The sequence below is a fragment of the Lichtheimia ornata genome (assembly GCF_029851405.1).
Source record: "Lichtheimia ornata isolate CBS 291.66 chromosome Unknown scaffold00039, whole genome shotgun sequence".
Taxonomy (NCBI): Eukaryota; Fungi; Mucoromycota; class Mucoromycetes; order Mucorales; family Lichtheimiaceae; genus Lichtheimia; species Lichtheimia ornata.
The window spans coordinates 191,030-207,335 of record NW_026695359.1 but is presented as its reverse complement, the minus strand read 5'-3'; the positions used below and the strand labels follow the sequence as shown (position 1 = coordinate 207,335).

The 16,306-nt window shown below is 42.1% G+C and overlaps 6 protein-coding genes across 6 annotated transcripts; 5 read left to right on the top strand and 1 right to left on the bottom strand.

Moving 5' to 3' along the window:
- Positions 1-148: 148 nt before the first annotated feature.
- On the top strand, positions 149-1,919 carry O0I10_007837 (uncharacterized protein; the record flags this gene model as incomplete). Its single annotated transcript, XM_058487849.1, has 7 exons — positions 149-429; positions 488-593; positions 648-871; positions 921-1,184; positions 1,238-1,319; positions 1,373-1,684; positions 1,734-1,919. 7 exons carry the CDS (start codon positions 149-151, stop codon positions 1,917-1,919), a joined length of 1,455 nt encoding a protein of 484 aa, XP_058341427.1.
- Positions 1,920-2,273: 354 nt separating this feature from the next.
- On the bottom strand, positions 2,274-3,512 carry O0I10_007836 (uncharacterized protein; the record flags this gene model as incomplete). The annotated part of the gene is made up of 6 exons (XM_058487848.1): positions 2,274-2,346; positions 2,404-2,632; positions 2,702-2,719; positions 2,779-3,127; positions 3,183-3,316; positions 3,374-3,512. The coding sequence occupies 6 exons, from the start codon at positions 3,510-3,512 to the stop codon at positions 2,274-2,276; spliced, it is 942 nt and encodes a 313-aa protein (XP_058341426.1).
- A 752-nt stretch (positions 3,513-4,264) lies between these two features.
- On the top strand, positions 4,265-6,576 carry O0I10_007835 (uncharacterized protein; the record flags this gene model as incomplete). Its single annotated transcript, XM_058487847.1, has 12 exons — positions 4,265-4,362; positions 4,416-4,680; positions 4,739-4,781; positions 4,834-4,939; positions 4,989-5,121; positions 5,180-5,375; positions 5,428-5,607; positions 5,664-5,828; positions 5,889-5,997; positions 6,055-6,274; positions 6,340-6,456; positions 6,517-6,576. 12 exons carry the CDS (start codon positions 4,265-4,267, stop codon positions 6,574-6,576), a joined length of 1,692 nt encoding a protein of 563 aa, XP_058341425.1.
- A 298-nt stretch (positions 6,577-6,874) lies between these two features.
- Positions 6,875-9,758, top strand: O0I10_007834 (uncharacterized protein; the record flags this gene model as incomplete). The annotated part of the gene is made up of 12 exons (XM_058487846.1): positions 6,875-7,109; positions 7,165-7,299; positions 7,357-7,508; positions 7,572-7,979; positions 8,027-8,119; positions 8,173-8,223; positions 8,296-8,388; positions 8,438-8,566; positions 8,619-8,676; positions 8,728-8,869; positions 8,930-9,332; positions 9,390-9,758. The coding sequence occupies 12 exons, from the start codon at positions 6,875-6,877 to the stop codon at positions 9,756-9,758; spliced, it is 2,268 nt and encodes a 755-aa protein (XP_058341424.1).
- Positions 9,759-10,532: 774 nt separating this feature from the next.
- O0I10_007833 (uncharacterized protein) lies at positions 10,533-13,230 on the top strand (the record flags this gene model as incomplete). Its single annotated transcript, XM_058487845.1, has 10 exons — positions 10,533-10,662; positions 10,722-10,843; positions 10,901-10,929; positions 10,990-11,104; positions 11,163-11,207; positions 11,266-11,348; positions 11,404-11,592; positions 11,656-11,704; positions 11,762-11,941; positions 12,001-13,230. The coding sequence occupies 10 exons, from the start codon at positions 10,533-10,535 to the stop codon at positions 13,228-13,230; spliced, it is 2,172 nt and encodes a 723-aa protein (XP_058341423.1).
- Positions 13,231-13,389: 159 nt separating this feature from the next.
- O0I10_007832 (uncharacterized protein) lies at positions 13,390-15,280 on the top strand (the record flags this gene model as incomplete). The annotated part of the gene is made up of 2 exons (XM_058487844.1): positions 13,390-13,566; positions 13,622-15,280. The coding sequence occupies 2 exons, from the start codon at positions 13,390-13,392 to the stop codon at positions 15,278-15,280; spliced, it is 1,836 nt and encodes a 611-aa protein (XP_058341422.1).
- Positions 15,281-16,306: the final 1,026 nt, after the last annotated feature.

Here is a 16,306-nt window from a genome sequence, read left to right as displayed (position 1 = left end):
CCATCCCAACCCTCACTTTACACGTAATTTCATTGGTGGATTAGGTATGCATGATGCTGTCTCTGCAGCTCCTCTTGCCTCTGGCTGCAACTTATCAAGCTCAGCAATTTTTTCGTTCTTCCATAAAGATACTCCCACATAATAAGGCATGCGAAGCAATGACACCTCGCAAATTGACGTCTCTCCAATAGGCGTACTTTTTCCAATCGCAGCCGAATCCGAACCTCATCGTGCTGTGCTGCGTCTATATAGCAATATCACTGAAGCCACCATAAGCACCGATAAAGACAAGCTTTTCGGCAGCAATACCTTTATTTGCGAAGATATCATCACATGTACCACCGATATACCTTCGTATTATTCAATATTGGACTTGCTCAACTTTGTGTGTCCAGTCGATATCTTCGTGAAACACTATTGGATCATACGGTATAACGTTTTCTAGGAATAATATCCATGGTTATCATACTCTAATGCATAATTTTAGCGATCAGAGTTCTACCACTTGTACGTTGCTTATGAAGTTTCGCAATTTGGAAGCTGCTCGTGAATACTATTGGCAATATAGTAATCGTCCGTTTACTTCTATGGAGGTAATATGATAAGTGCTCAAGATGAAAATAATACACATGTCTCATTACAAACAGCCTGATGTTTGCCAAGTCCTATTTATCGACTCAATAGAAGCTAATACTGGTTTTTCGGCCCCTTACTCGATTCCTTTTCTGCCAACCCCGCAATACGACGAGGATACAGCGCCAACTTGCCCAGTTTGTTTAGAGGCCATGGACGAACGTATCAGCAGTCTGCTGACCATTCTTTGCCAACATACATTTCATTACTATTGCCTTTCAAAATGGGGTGATGGAAGGTATGTTTTAATGATACAACTGTGTATTGCACACTAATGGATATTTAAGTTGTCCAGTATGCCGATATTCGCAAATCTCTACAGCCCGTGCTCCTTCTATGCCTTCTACTGACCAGCGTAGCTCACTTGCGTCAGACCTTACTCGCTGTGCTGATTGTGGCTCTCCGCAATCTCTATGGATCTGCTTGATATGTGGGCATGCAGGATGCAAAGATGATGGCTTAAACCACGCCTTACTTCATTATAAGGATACAAGTCATCCATATGCACTAGAAATAGAGACGCAACGTGTTTGGGACTATGTCGGTGATGGGTATGCGAATTATAGTAACCATGGGAAATTGGTCGCTGATCTTTCTTTAAAAGCTATGTCCATAGGTTAATACAGAACATGGTGGATGGAAAGATCGTTGAGCTCTCAAATAGTGATGAAGATACAATCCCCGAAGTATGTAAAACTCATCAACTCAGTCGTCTAAGTTCTAAAATACAAATATGTAGGATAAGATGGAGAGCTTATCTTTGGAATTTTCATCCTTGTTAACAACAAAACTCGATTCGCAGCGCATATATTATGAAGATTTATTGGACAGGCTGACCACTCAACTTTCTGTACATTCTAACCAGGTGAAAAGTTTATTGAAGGAGTTTCATGCAAGCAAATGCATGAATGAGAATATCATAACTCGTAACTGCGAGAAATCCGAACGTGCAAGAAAGGCAGTTGCTCAGAAGAATACATTGGAGCATCAAACGGAGCAATATGCTATCAGCAATGAATCTCAAAAGCTTGATTTGACAGCAGAAAAAAAGGTTTGTATATCACTATGGGCGCGTATAAGGATACTAAATGGCTGCACAGTTAACAACTGAACTACTATCGGAGAGTCAGACACTACGAAGCAAGCTACTTGAAAAAAAGAATGCTGCCAGGGAACTTTGTGATCAAATCCGCGATCTTACGTTTTTCCTCGAAGCACGAGACAAAGTACAAAAGCAGCCAGAACTAAAAGGAGGCGATATTGGCACCAACTGTCATAATGGGTAGATAAGGAAAATGAAGTTAGTCAAAGAGTACTAGCCTTCCGCCAAGGAGATGTGTTAGATATCGATCGAGTAAAGCTACTACACCATGCAAAAACAGCACTACAATAAATATGACCGGATTTACTTAAGAAAACCGGTTGTTGATGAGTGTCAACGCCTGTTTGCCGTAGGATAATGGGATTGTGTAGTCTGGTGCGAAGCACACGCTGTTAAAGTGTCGTGTCTTGAGATAAGACATTAATAAGACTAAATGCATTCCATAAGGCCGGGTAGGATTTATTAAAGCATTATATTCTATGACGGTGAACCAACTTCGAAGGCATCGAGGATAAACTTGAATTTTGGCAAATCTTCCTTATTGCAATTTTAAGGAGTGCATATTGTCCTTGTTTTGAGCTTCTAGGCCGTTTGCATATTGAAATTCGCCACTTGATTCAAAGTTTGAGTACGCTATTTGTAGTAGCTGTGGTAACAAGATCACTCACCTAGTCTCATACTCGTACATGTCAAGTGCAACCATGCAGCTTTCTCGTACTACCCGCTCGTCATCCTTGCTATATTCGAGCAGTGTTTGAAGCACTTCTGGTGTGGCAATTGATCCAAGGGCTTCAGCAGCTTCGTGGCGCACCATATACTGTTCGTTAGAGTCCTTCAATGTCTCGGTCAATGCTGGTACTGATGCTGGATGCTGGAGCTGTCCAAAAACATAGGCAACTATGGAAAAAACCATTCACCATTAACTACCATATACCTCGAAAATCGACAGAATACGCCCTTAAATACCTTCATGTCGAAAGAGAGCTTCAGCGCGAAAAAAAACATTAGAAATTAGCCATATGCGTTGAGTCTGGTATGCTTACCGCTCTTATCTTTCAATCCTTTAGCCAGCTGTTCCACCGCCTCGGCATTTCCAATTTCGCGTAAACCGAACATGGCACGGTATCTCTTGAAAAGGGGAAGACTAGTGTCAACAAGCTGTTCTCCAAGTTCTTTAACGGACAATGTCGTGGCTGGCGGTGCAGGATCCACTGAATTGTATAAGCTCTTGTTCGCTTCCCTCTCAGCCACATTCTTCGGGTCGTGGTCATAGCGAATCTTGTCAATCGCCAAAACGCAGGTCTCCGCTACCGACTCACTGGCATCATCCAGATACTTTTCAAGGACAGGGATAGATTCCTTTGAACCAATAGCACCCATTGCTTCGGCCGCCTTGTGTTTTAATTTAGTATGATCTCACTCGTTATCAGTGATTTACAGTGGTTACCTCATGTCGCACCATTTCATCTTCGTTCATATCTCCCAAAACCCGACTCAATACATCGTTTGCAGTCGGATTACCTATCTGACCAAGGCAATAAGCCAATTCATGTTTAAGCAGAGCTGATTCATCGCTTAAGGCTACAGTATCCGGAGTTAGCGAATTACAACCCTGGTATCGTCCCAAGTTCGACCAACCTTTTGCAATGATATCAATTGATCGTGCATCAGCAATGTTCTTAAGGGTGAAAAGCGCACGGAAACGCTCTGCAAGAGGTGTTTTCCCGGATAGATTGCAAAGAGTAGCTTCTAAATAATCGTAATCTACTTCAACCATTTGCAAGGAACTCTAAAAGTCGAGTATGGGTATCCCGAAGTCAACCTCAAAAAAGTTTTATAGGTTGGCGGAAAGAATAAACTCTTCGGAGTCCCATTTGGCACCATTGTGTTTCATGCATGGCATAATGTCACTCGCATAAAAGGTGTGTCAACCTCACTTGCCTCTAACAAGTATTCTTTGATACAAGTGTTCATCTTCATTACTATGCTGCTTTAAACATTAAGCTGTTCCAAGGATAGAACGAGGGTAGTTTTAGTCTTTTAGATGATGGATCTTTTGAATATGCTTGTTCAAATATATCATGTTTGGTGATGGGTTGATAGGTTGTTGAGGATTCTTCACCAGTAATTCCCGTCTCTCTCTAAAAAGAGCCTTGCTTCATGCGTAAATCATGATTCTAGGTGAACAAGGTGGCAATGCCCATTATCTATTAATCAAGCAATGGCATATCTACGTTATCCCAAAGCAAAAATTAGGTCGAAATATTCTGTCCACCAAGGTCAGGGCAATAAGGTGACTCGCATCAGCACGTCAAATGTTCCCAATTAACAACATCATTCATTTATATACAGTGTCAATCCGTCTATAGGTTTCAGAGTGAAATGATGGAACATGGCCATGTTTGGCCTGCTGTATAGGGCAGGCATTGATATGTCGGGAGTTCAAGTGAATTTGCAGCAAGCGGCTACAAGGAGGCGAATTTCTGATGTGGTTCCTCTCCGCAACGTACCCGAAAAGACACGAACGACATGCAGCGATCGGATTCCGAGATCATATGTTTTAAGACACATCTGCAGCAAGCTTTATTGATATGTTCTGATCGTTGTTTGTATATCTCGAGCAAATGGTACAAGAGGAACCAAAGTCTCGTATCCCTCATTCATAATATCGCTTGCACAGGGCTGCAGAAATACTTGATGGCATAGACGACAGACATCTCAACCAAGACTCCAGCTATACACAGAATGCCGATCATGCCGCCTCGATCGCGACATACTCAACAAGTTACGAATCGTCGCTTCCTGCTTTGACAGAAAAAGAGTACAACAAGTATCAGTATGCGAAAGCATTGTTCCAAATGCGTCAATACGACAACGTGGCGTTCATTCTCAGCAACTACACGCATCCGAAGCTGATGTTTCTGAAGCTTTATGCGAAATACCTGGTACCTATCAAAGGCAATATAAGGGATAACTTCTATTGGATTCTCATTTTTATTGTAGGCTGGAGAGAAACGGAAGGAGGAACATACGCAAGATATACTCGGTTTGTTTGGATGTACAAATCAAAATCAATGGTTCTCACTTTTCGCAATCAGGTGCCTCGGAGACTTCATTGGCTGAAAATACAGAATTAAACTCGCTTTACGAAGAGCTTCACGATCTCCATGACAAAAAGAAATTGGATGCTTTTGGACTCTATTTGTAAGTAGTCTTTATAAGCAGCAAATGAGAAATTGACCAATTTGAGCAGATATGGGATTGTTCTCCGCAAGTGCAAGCTTGACAAGTTGGCAGCATCAGCACTTCTGGAATCAGTGAATCAATATGAATACAATTGGTCAGCATGGATGGAGCTCGGGTCCCTTGCCACTACAAGGAAAAATGTAAGTCCAGCATTTCAAGTACAAGCATGAATGCATTACTTACAGTGCAGCGAAAAAGTTTCTCGATCTACAAGCTACGCTAGCAAAGCAGATGAAGGACAGCATCATGAAAGATTTATTCCTTGCACGCCTTGCCCTAGAAATGCACTTGCCATCAGACACATTTTGGGAGCTAATGAGGCCGCTGGCAGGATGTTTCCCGAACAGTATATATATCAAATCACAACTTGCGGCTGCATGCTACGATATGTTTGGTAAATGCTACATGAATCCTCGTATATTGCTCTTTTTTAATTTTTGTGATAGACTACAATGAAGCCGAAGCTCTTTTTGACGAGATGCGCAAGGAACAGCCCTATCGAATTGAGGATATGGATATCTATTCCAATCTCTTATACTTGCAAGATTCGCGACATAAACTGAGCTTGCTTGCTCATGACTGTGTACGGATTGATCGATATCGACCTGAAACCTGCTGTATAGTTGGTACGTCTATTATACAACATAGAAAAAGAAAAAGAAACCTAATCAACTCCTTTTAGCAAACTATTACAGTATCACACGTGAAATTGCAGAATCTGTGGAATACTTTAAGCGTGCTTTAAAGCTTGATCGCAACTACCATCTTGCTTGGACCCTTCTTGGACATGATTATATCGAGATGAAAAATACCAACGCTGCCATCGAATGTTATCGGCGGGCAATAAGTATGGCGTAATTGGAAGCAAAGCTCCGTTGATAGATACTAAGCAAAACATATATGCTAGATGTGAATAGTCGAGATTACCGTGCGTGGTATGGGTTGGGTCAAGCATACGAGATACTCAGTCTTCCCTACTATGCGACTTATTACTACAAGAAGGCAACTGAATTAAGGTAATTATTTCATATAATGGTGCAATAATACACCCCATTAACTATCAATTCAAAAAGACCTTACGATGCCCGCATGTGGAAAGCTCTTGGGGCATGCTACGCAATCCTACAGGAAGATCAGGATGCTGCTGGATGTTATACTAGGGCAGCCGAATGTGACAATGAAGGAAAACACGGTGTTCTGATTCAATTAGCGCGGGTGTTTGACAAGATGGGGAAGAAAGCAATGGCATCACAGTATTTCAAGCGGGCATTCGAAAAGTACCAGGAAGTGGGGGCAAGTACATTCTGGAAATCACGATGCCACATGTTTGATTGTGCTCATTTAATACTCATGCTTAGCATTACAAAGAAGAAGTTGCAGAAGCGGCGCTTTTCCTAGCAAGAGAGAATGCAGTGCTCTGTAAATGGGACGAGGCCGAAAAATATGCCAAAGTCGCTCAAGATTACAAGTACCCTGTAGGTGGTCGCATTGTAGTAATCATATGCGGATGACATTTGCTAATAACTATCTATTAGTATTATGATGATAGCAAGTCATTACTTGATGAAATACGGATAAAACAGGCTTCCATGTAGATTTCCTCCCAGCTAATGTGATATCTCTTGACCAATACCATATATAAGTGTATCATCAACCCTGGTCCTACATGAAAGTTAAAAAGCATCATGATGCCCAAGTGACTATATTCACATTATTTGCAATTGTACAGGCTCCTTAAAGGCCTTCAAAAAAGATAATAAAAATTTAATGCGCGCATGATATAGATGCATGACATAAATCCAGCTTCAGGAACCGGAGAGCCAATAGCTCCGCTTGTAACCTGCCTGGGGAGATCGTTCTTTTCGGGCTGTTCCTTGTTCAATAGCAACTGAAATGGCCTATTCACGATCACCACCACAATCCATGTCATCCCACGATGATTGGGGCTCGACACCACCAAACCGATCATACTCGAGCTCATCTCGTTCTACCGGTCACCAATCTGGAACACACTCAACAGTTTCAGCTTCTGGGCGCGCTCACTCTGGAAATACGGCTGCTTACGAGACAGCAGCGAGGACTTACTATGTTGAACTGAAGAAATTCTTGGCATCCCTCTTAGCCAAAGGTATGTCTGGTCCAAGGTGATTTGATCTACTTGATAATGTTGTCGCCGTATATAGAGGCAAGTGAGGGTGTTCCTCCGCAACGCGTTTCTGCTCGCCAAAAACTCTCAAGGCTCAACGCTTTGCAATTTCATGAACTTGCAATGGATGTGTATGATGAAATGATGCGAAGGGTTGCCGAAGATAAGCAAGGTATAACTACATTGAGGTTTTGTTTATATTACAAAAAAAGCTTAAATGCGGAAATAGTGCCATTCCTAGCGGTTCGTGAAGAATTCCATCCAAGACGCAATCAAGCAAGGCAAAAACTCGCTACACTTCCGAGTTCACGGTTCAAAGATTTAGCAAGTGATGTGTATCATGAAATTGCTCGTAGATACAACTATGTTCTGGAATCAGATGTGAGTAGTACAATAATCAATTGGGTTTCTCGTTCCGGTGCTGCTTGCTGATTTGATTTGCAGGGCGCCAATAGGCCCCCAGTTCCCCCAGTTCCGAATATCAACAAGCATGAATCTCCAGCCAGCAAACCCCAAGCCAGTCAATCGACAAACATTATACCTGTTAAAGGAACGATCAATGTTGAGACGGTTATGCTTACTGATGAAGAAAAAGAGTATTCAAGCACAAGGAATATCGCTGAAGATACATCGATGAATAATTCAAGCGACGTTCATCATGAGCAGCCATCGAGATCGCCTCCGAAACCATCCATGACCGCAGCTACCAATGGGCATTTAAGCAGTGGAAGCGCATCTGGAAGCGAGAGCAATTTCCAGTCACTTGATAGTTTAATGGCGGATTTGGGAAACATGGTATCCAACAAAACGCCTACCAGCGCAAACAACGATAATAAGGGACTAGGCGATAAGGTATAGGACACATGAGATTTTAAGTGCCTATCTAACACACTGTAAAGGCAACAGACATTCTGGAAAAAGTACGGGCAGACTATGAACATCAACTCGCAAGTGCTACAAAACGATGCCGTCAACTTGAGGATGAAGTTATGGTATGAATTAACAATGAAAAAGTATATCCCATTGCTAATGTTACGTTTGGTAGACACTGCGAGAAAAACGTAATCAAGAGAGCTCAGATGGTGACAGCGGTCAGGTACAAACGGTATGGATAACAATAACACACGTGAAACAGCTTTGGTTTTAACATACGCTTACCAATTTAAAGCTGCAATCTCGTCTGAGACAATTACAGGAAGAGTACAATCGTCTGGATGACCAACATCGACAGCTACAAGTAGACTACAATCATCAGCAGAGTGTAAGATTATGGTTTAACTTGCAAATCCCAAGCTAACATTCTCCTATAGGCAATAGAGGGTGTACGAGAAGAAATCAGCCATTTGCTTGAACAAACCAAGCTTTTATCATCCAAAAACAATGATCTACAAGCTATTGCAGAAGTCGCTGAAGATCGGGCACGACAACTGAACATGGAGGTATGATTGTATCATAACGAAAGAGTAAACAGCTTTTAACCGATATCTATAGGTTAAAGAATGGAAAAGTAAATATGAGAAGTGCCGGATCGAGCTACGTACGATAAAGGGTAAATGAAGATAGTATATCAAGAGAAGTAATAGTTAACCGTAGTATACAGCGACGTCTTTTGAACGACCTGTTTTATCGAAGCAGAGCGCACTTGAAAGCGAATTTTTGCAGCCAACAGACGAAGGGGTCATCTCCCATGCCAATGTCGTCTCGTATCAAACGTCTATCGACGAATTATTGCAAACGGCAAGGTATTGTGCAAAGAAAATCGAGGAATTCATGGCCGCAAAGCTAACAATATATCGCCAAAGGTCAAGCAAGCCATCTGATGTTCTTTTTGTCATGCAAAGCATCGTCCTCACCTGCAAGCTGATAACAGAGCAGGTTGAATCTTATGAAAACAGTGGCCGTTCAACTGTGGTGACTTCAGAAAAGTTGGTCTCCCTGAAGAGTCAGTTTTCGACAGCATTATCAAATTTGTTGAACGCCGCAAAAAATCATGCACGGGGTATGGGAATTAGTCCCGTGAGTCTTTTGGATGGAGCAGCAGGTCATTTAACGGCAGTTGTTGTCGATCTCGTCAAAACGCTGGGGATGATGAAAGATAGTAGGACGTCGCAAGAATATGAAACCATAGCTTTTGACAAAGGCCTTTCGAATCAAAATGCTGCTTTGTCCAAGGAAGAAGCAATCGGCAACTTGTCAGAATTATCGGTATGTATCTTTTTCAAAGAACCTTTATAACACTTTATTCATGATGTTTCCATGTAGGCATACTTGAAAACGGAGACAGATCACATCGTGAAGATCATACAACAATTGCTCACTGCATTGCGCTCACCTGACGAAGGGAAGAGTGTGGCCGAAATCATCACTGCTATCGTCACCATTGTAACGGATGTCATGGAAATTTGCGAAAGTACATTTGACGCTCCCGAGTTTCCACAACGACAACAGACAACCTCAGTATTGTCCAATCTCATGCATTCCAAAGAAACTCTGCTCTATATCCGTGACAACTCTTTCAGTCAATCTCCTGAATCTGCAAGTGCAGCTGCTAAAAGGGACTTGGCCAAAGAAGCATATGAAATAGCCAAATTCACCAAGGAGCTCATTACTATTTGCGACAATTTATCTTAGAAACCAGGTGCACTGATAATCGCACATTCAAGAATCGGGCTCGGCTTATCGGCGGGATCCCAGCCGAGCTTACTTTTCGAAACGATGACAATTCCCTATCCGGTGAAAGATAGTAACGATTAGCAATTATTCTCCAACTTTGTAGTAAATTGATTTTGTATATGTATTAAATATCAAGGAATTGTTTTAGCTTGGACACAAAAGAAAGAGTAAACGATGGCTTGAAGTGTACCTGGGATTTGCTTTTCAATTTTCCACAATTTCAGGTAAAGTAGCCCCGTTTTGGCGCTCTGCAATTCGACATATAGGGTTAATCGTCAAGTCTGTGCCACCATAGCTCCGCTTGTGTCACAGATATCACTGATGCTAGCGATCGTTGTTCTGCAGTAACACACGTCAAGTTTCCAATGGCGGCAATTTGTTGCAACCGTTTACGCGGTAGATCATGTTTCATTTGAAGTGTGATCCATATCATAGAGTACTCATGAGAACCTCATAACGCTCAAAAGGGTTTTCACTAACCAGCGTAAGATTGTGGACGCAGGTGAGCTACACCTGTTGATCATCTACCACATGTTGCAGAACAGGGATTTCATCAAATGCGGAGAGTGGCAATGTCGGAACAACATTATCGGCCAACAGATATAAAACGGCATTTTCCCTCCTCTTCCTTTTTTTCTTTTCAGTTCCTTGTTTCTTTTTTCTTTTCTTTTACCTTACTCGCACTATCATCCTCTTTACCTTGTATTATAGAGTCAGTTACGATAATTGTGAATGTCAGTTGAACTTATACCAGGTGAATTCTCGAAATTCACAATCGCAATCGCTGTCCTGAGCGGCTTCATTGTCATTTTTGGCTTTGTATCTATGTTCGTTAAAGAGCGGCTCTTTATATCAGAAGCATGTAAGTCTCTTTCTCAAGTTCTTAATATGTATATGGTTGTACTGACCCCATAAGCTTAGTTGTTGCTTTGGTCGTGGGCATAATTGCAGGGCCGCTAGTTGCAAACGGATTTAATCCATATGATTGGAACGACACCGATGAAATCACCAAAGAGATAACTCGTTGTGTCATCGCTATTCAGGTACCAAATAAGAACCATGATGTTTTCAATGACTTAATGCTAATGATACACGTTTAGGTGATGGCCGTTGGGATCGATTTACCAAAGTATATATCACATTCAAGGCATAGACTACGCTTAACTAATAATGTTTGATGAATTAACAGGCATTACCTGCGGAAGGAGTGGTTGACGTACTTTATGCTGATGATACCAATCATGATCTTCATGTGGTTGGTTAGCGGTCTATTTATTTGGGCGCTGATACCAACATTGGATTATGTATGTATCTTGTTGTAGCTGATTGTTCTCTTAGCGTACTTACTTTGACTTTCATTAGCTTAACGCTCTCGTAATTGCTGCATGCGTATGTCCTACAGATCCAGTAAGTATAGCGATACACAAGATGAATCAACACCAGATGGGCTGAACTTTGAAAATAGATTTTAGCAAACTCTGTTGTGAAGGGACGTTTTGCAGAAAAGCACGTTCCTGCACATATCCGCAATGCACTCTCTGCAGAAAGGTATGAACGAAAGTCGAATAACAAGGAGCAAATTTTGATTTAATAATGATAATAGTGGCGGTAATGATGGAATGGGATTTCCCTTTCTATTCTTGGCTATATTTCTCATTGGCGAACCTGGCACGGGCAAGGCTATTGGAAAATGGATCTATGAAACATGTCTATTTCAGATCGTGCTATCAATCATTATTGGTGTTGTTGTCGGCTACGTTGCTCGCAAGATCCTACAATGGTCTGAACGCAAGTAAGTTTTGTGACAATCCTTGAATAGGTGTGCGCTGAATCTCACTGCTGTATATTTGCATAGTCATTTGATTGACAAGCCATCATTCCTTTGCTTTGCTATCGCACTTGCAGTACGTAATTCGCCTCAATGACTTTATACGCTTGGATAACTCATATATCTTTCCTAGCTCTTCTTAATGAGTATGACCGGTTTCTCAGGAAGCGATGACGTTCTTGCTTGTTTTGCTGCTGGCAATGCATTTTCATGGGATGATTGGTTTCGTCAAGAAACAGAGGAGGCTCATTTTCAAGATGTGATCGACATGATGCTGAACTTGGCAGTATTTGTTTACATTGGGGCAATCATTGTGAGTATACCACGTGCAAGTTGGGTATGCTAATAATACTAATGGTGGGTATTTTGTAGCCATGGTCTGATTTTGGAAACCAGGAGTTAGGCCTCACTCCTTGGCGATTGGTTGTTATTGCTATCCTGATCTTGCTTTTCCGCCGCCTTCCTATCGTTGTCGCCCTTAAACCTTTCATGCCAGCCATCAAAACATATCGTGAGGCAGTTTTCAGTGGATGGTTTGGTCCCATGGGTGTTGGCGCAGTCTTTCTCTCGATGATTGCCAAAGAACAAATGGAAGCTATTTATGAAGAAGAGGTCGAAAAACCGGTCATTATCGAGCTGATCAGCCCTGTGGTACTATTTATTGTGCTTGCATCAACCTTGGTCCATGGTACAACGATCCCACTATTTCAACTCGGCAAGCGAATCAGAACACGGACCCTATCAATTACTAGCACTGGCAGCAACAATGTCGTTCGCCTACCTAAATTGCAGTTCGGTCAACCACTTAATTTTAGACGCAGTCAGGCAGAGAATGGTGATCTTGGGGAAAGTCCAATCATGAGTGAAACCCAGCGTAATACGTTGATCAACACTATTGAGCGTAAAAAAGAAGAGGAATCAGCAGCGTATACCGGCGACACTATGGATCACAAAGGGTATACGATAGATATCGATGATACAGCAGAAGAAGATTTTCTACCTGGTGACTCTGATGACGAAAGAATACCGGGTGATCATTATGGTGCTTCACAATCGACTGCTCCAAGCAATACTGAATTACAAGGTATCCGCTTTTTGGAACCTGTAAACCCCCGAGGTGCCATGCAAGCCAATGCGAATGTGGAAAAGAATGAAGCTTCAGTTTCAAGCGTGCGAAGTTGGCTCCGTCGAAACAAAGAAGAAGCTGCGGATGAAAATAATGCAGATGCTACATCTTATTCCAGTCCTCTACGAAATATGTTCCGCCGTAGCAAGAGCCTTCAATCTTCTGACCACCCATCTAATGATGATGATTTACCTGTACAGCCTCATTCCGAGAAAGAAGCTGAGCAAGTAGCCGACATACCTGGCGTGACGGAAGAACAAGCACAGAAAGCTGAGGAGGCTTATCATCATTCGATTCATCCACGAATTGAAATATGGGAAGAAGATAGCCATATCGTGATCGAAGATACGTCAGCTACTGAACCACCTGCAGTTCTAAGCAAAAGCGACCCTAATTGGAAGGAAAAGACGAGAGAGAAGGTCAAGGAACTTGAAAAGGATATCGCTGAATCATCTGTTGATCGTAGCAATAGATAATAAGATTGGATTGTAGCTATAGTGATTTTTTTGATATTAACCTAACAGTAATTACATGTACAATGCTCTCGAAAACAAAATTGAATGATTTTATTGGGGTGCAGCACAGCTATAATTTGTATGATGAGATCATGGGCTCGGGGTCCTCCTTCTTCAGACATGAATAGTGAAGATAATTACTCAGGCCACCAAAGTACACCAGAGATACACCACAGCTTCTTATCTCGCCATGTACCTACTCAAGTATCGAACTCACGAAAGCTATGCTATCGACATCGACCAGACTTGACGAGGAGACGAATGCCTGATTCATTCAACTTTCAAGATGTGCAGAGGGTGAGTGGAGCACCACGAAACGAGAACAATGACAACTCATGTTAACTCCTTGTAGCAAATGGAGCGATTACCAACATCAGACAGAGCAGCGATTACACATATCTGGTCATTATTCTCTGCAGCGCCAGCTGAACAGCGTATTCTTATATTGAAAGGCTTACTATCAACATGTTGTATGCCACAGCTATCGTTCTTGTATGATGAGATTAAGCCATTACTACGAATCGATTTCAGCTCAATACTTCCTCATGAATTATCACTACGCATCTTCTCGTATCTCGATGCCAAGTCGCTTTGCCATGCTGCTCAAGTTTCACAATCATGGAAGTCCCTTGCCGATGATGATGCATTGTGGCACAGAATGTGTGAACAACATATCGACAAGAAATGTACAAAGTGTGGATGGGGTCTTCCTTTACTCGACAAAAAGCCCAAACGACGAATAACAGATCGGCTTGGAGAAAGTGCATCTCTACATATCGCATGCGGATCTGATACGCAGGCAACTTTATCAGCACCAAAACGAGCCAAATTAGAGACCAGTGTTTCAGTGGAAGCGTTTGAAGGAGATTTGTATCCTACAGAGAAGCATTCGCCATCATCAACAACAGTCAAGAGGAGACCATGGAAAGAAGTATACAGCGAACGACTTATGGTGGAACGCAATTGGCGTCAAAACAATTACAGTATGCGCATCTTACAAGGGCATACGGATGGTGTCATGTGCGTTCAGTTTTGCGACTCGAATAATGTCGTAATTACGGGATCTTATGATAAAACGGTGCGTGTATGGAGCCTAGAGACTGGAGAAGAGTTACGACAATTGACTGGACATACACGGTGCGTAAGGGCGTTACAATTTGACAACATGAAGTTAGTTACCGGCGCAATGGATCATACGTTGAAGATATGGGATTGGCATACTGGGAAATGTATACGAACACTCGAAGGACACAGAGGAGGTGTGCTTGGTCTCCATTTCAACTCACGTTTGCTTGCAAGTGGATCAACCGATTGTACTATACGCGTATGGAATTTCCAAGCCGGTGAATGTTGCACATTAACTGGCCATACAGAATGGGTTAACTCTGTGCGTCTTTGTCCAAACGACCAACTGTTATCCGGGAGCGATGATTCCACCATTAGGATATGGGATTTACAAACACGGTCTTGCATCAAGGTTCTACAAGGACATGTTGGCCAGGTGCAAATTGTATTACCCAGCCCAAAGGGGTTCAAACATCGACTTGGCACAGAAGCTTTACCATCACAAGGCTCTCAAGATATAATCAATCGCAGCAGTGCGAGTCGACAACTCCCTTTCAGACCTGCATGCGCATCAGAAGAAGGTGATCAACGATGGTCTACAGCACAATTAGCCGATACAATCCCTGGTTCTTTATCCGATACACCAATCATAGTATCGGCAGCTCTTGATAACACAATCAAGTTTTGGGATTTTGCCGGTTCTTGTCTACGTACTCTTTTTGGTCATGTCGAAGGTGTATGGACATTGGCTTTCGATAACCTACGCGTTATATCCGGGTCACACGATAGAACAGTACGTATTTGGGATATGGAAAGCGGAAAATGCATGCATGCTTTGGAAGGACACAGTGGACCTGTAACTGCTGTGGCTCTTGGAGATACTAAAATTATATCTGCTTCTGACGACGGTGAAGTACGCATATGGGATTATGGCGCCAATCATTAGTATATAGTTTTTCTAGCTCATCTATTACCAGTTGTATATTTCATCCCTTCAATTAAATGGCTATTCCCTTATTACAATAAGTTGCATGTATTTCATACTAAGGGGAAAAGTGAATGCTGCAATAACGAGGTATCTGCATGAAATACCATTGTTGATGAGCCAGCTCAAATTTTTGATGCTGATAAGTGTTAATTGCCGAAATCTATGATACACTACATCTTCTAGTTTGATCAGGCAAGGGAACAACCCACACTGTATCATAAGGCTTTTTGGCTATCTTTGATGCATCATGTCATGTGCATGTGTATGGGATTGTAACAATCGTGGAAGGCGTAATATAGTCATAGTCAAACAAGCATTAGGAGCTGATAACGATTTATTATCTTCTATTGGCAAACAGTACAGCAGTACACAGGCATTAGGAGGCATTCTTCTCAATTCGTAGCTAATAACAACATGTGCAAAAGGAGGAGCGATAAATGTAAGGGTGGTTAGAATGAGGGAATGGAGGCAGGATCTAACAAGAACAGAGACAGGAAATGACAAGAGATGGCAATGCTTACTAGCCGGGATAGTAGCGCAATAGCAGAAAATGGAGGACTAGGCAAAAACGAATATGTGCAATGAAGTGCATGTGAATTATGACTACTACTCTGCAATTTTATTTCCCACAAAGCCACAATGATCACCATCAAGCATTCAAGTTGTGCATCATCATCATTACATCAACATCATACTACTACCACTACCTCCCCCCCCCCAAAAAGAGAGGCTAGTAGGATGTTAAGGGAGGAGTGGTGGTGGTGGCGGTGGTGGTGGAAGAGGAAATTTTTCACCCCAGCAATAGAATAGCTCGTCGTAATTCCAGTTGGATATTGTTAGTTATTGGTAGTTAATGAAACTATATTGCGGGAGGCGAAAGCTCGATCCCACCAAAATTGGAAATCGAAACCTATGGTGATGATGACTATTGAGGTCCGTGTTGCTGACTGCGGCTTAACAACCCGCATCCATGCAGATACCAAC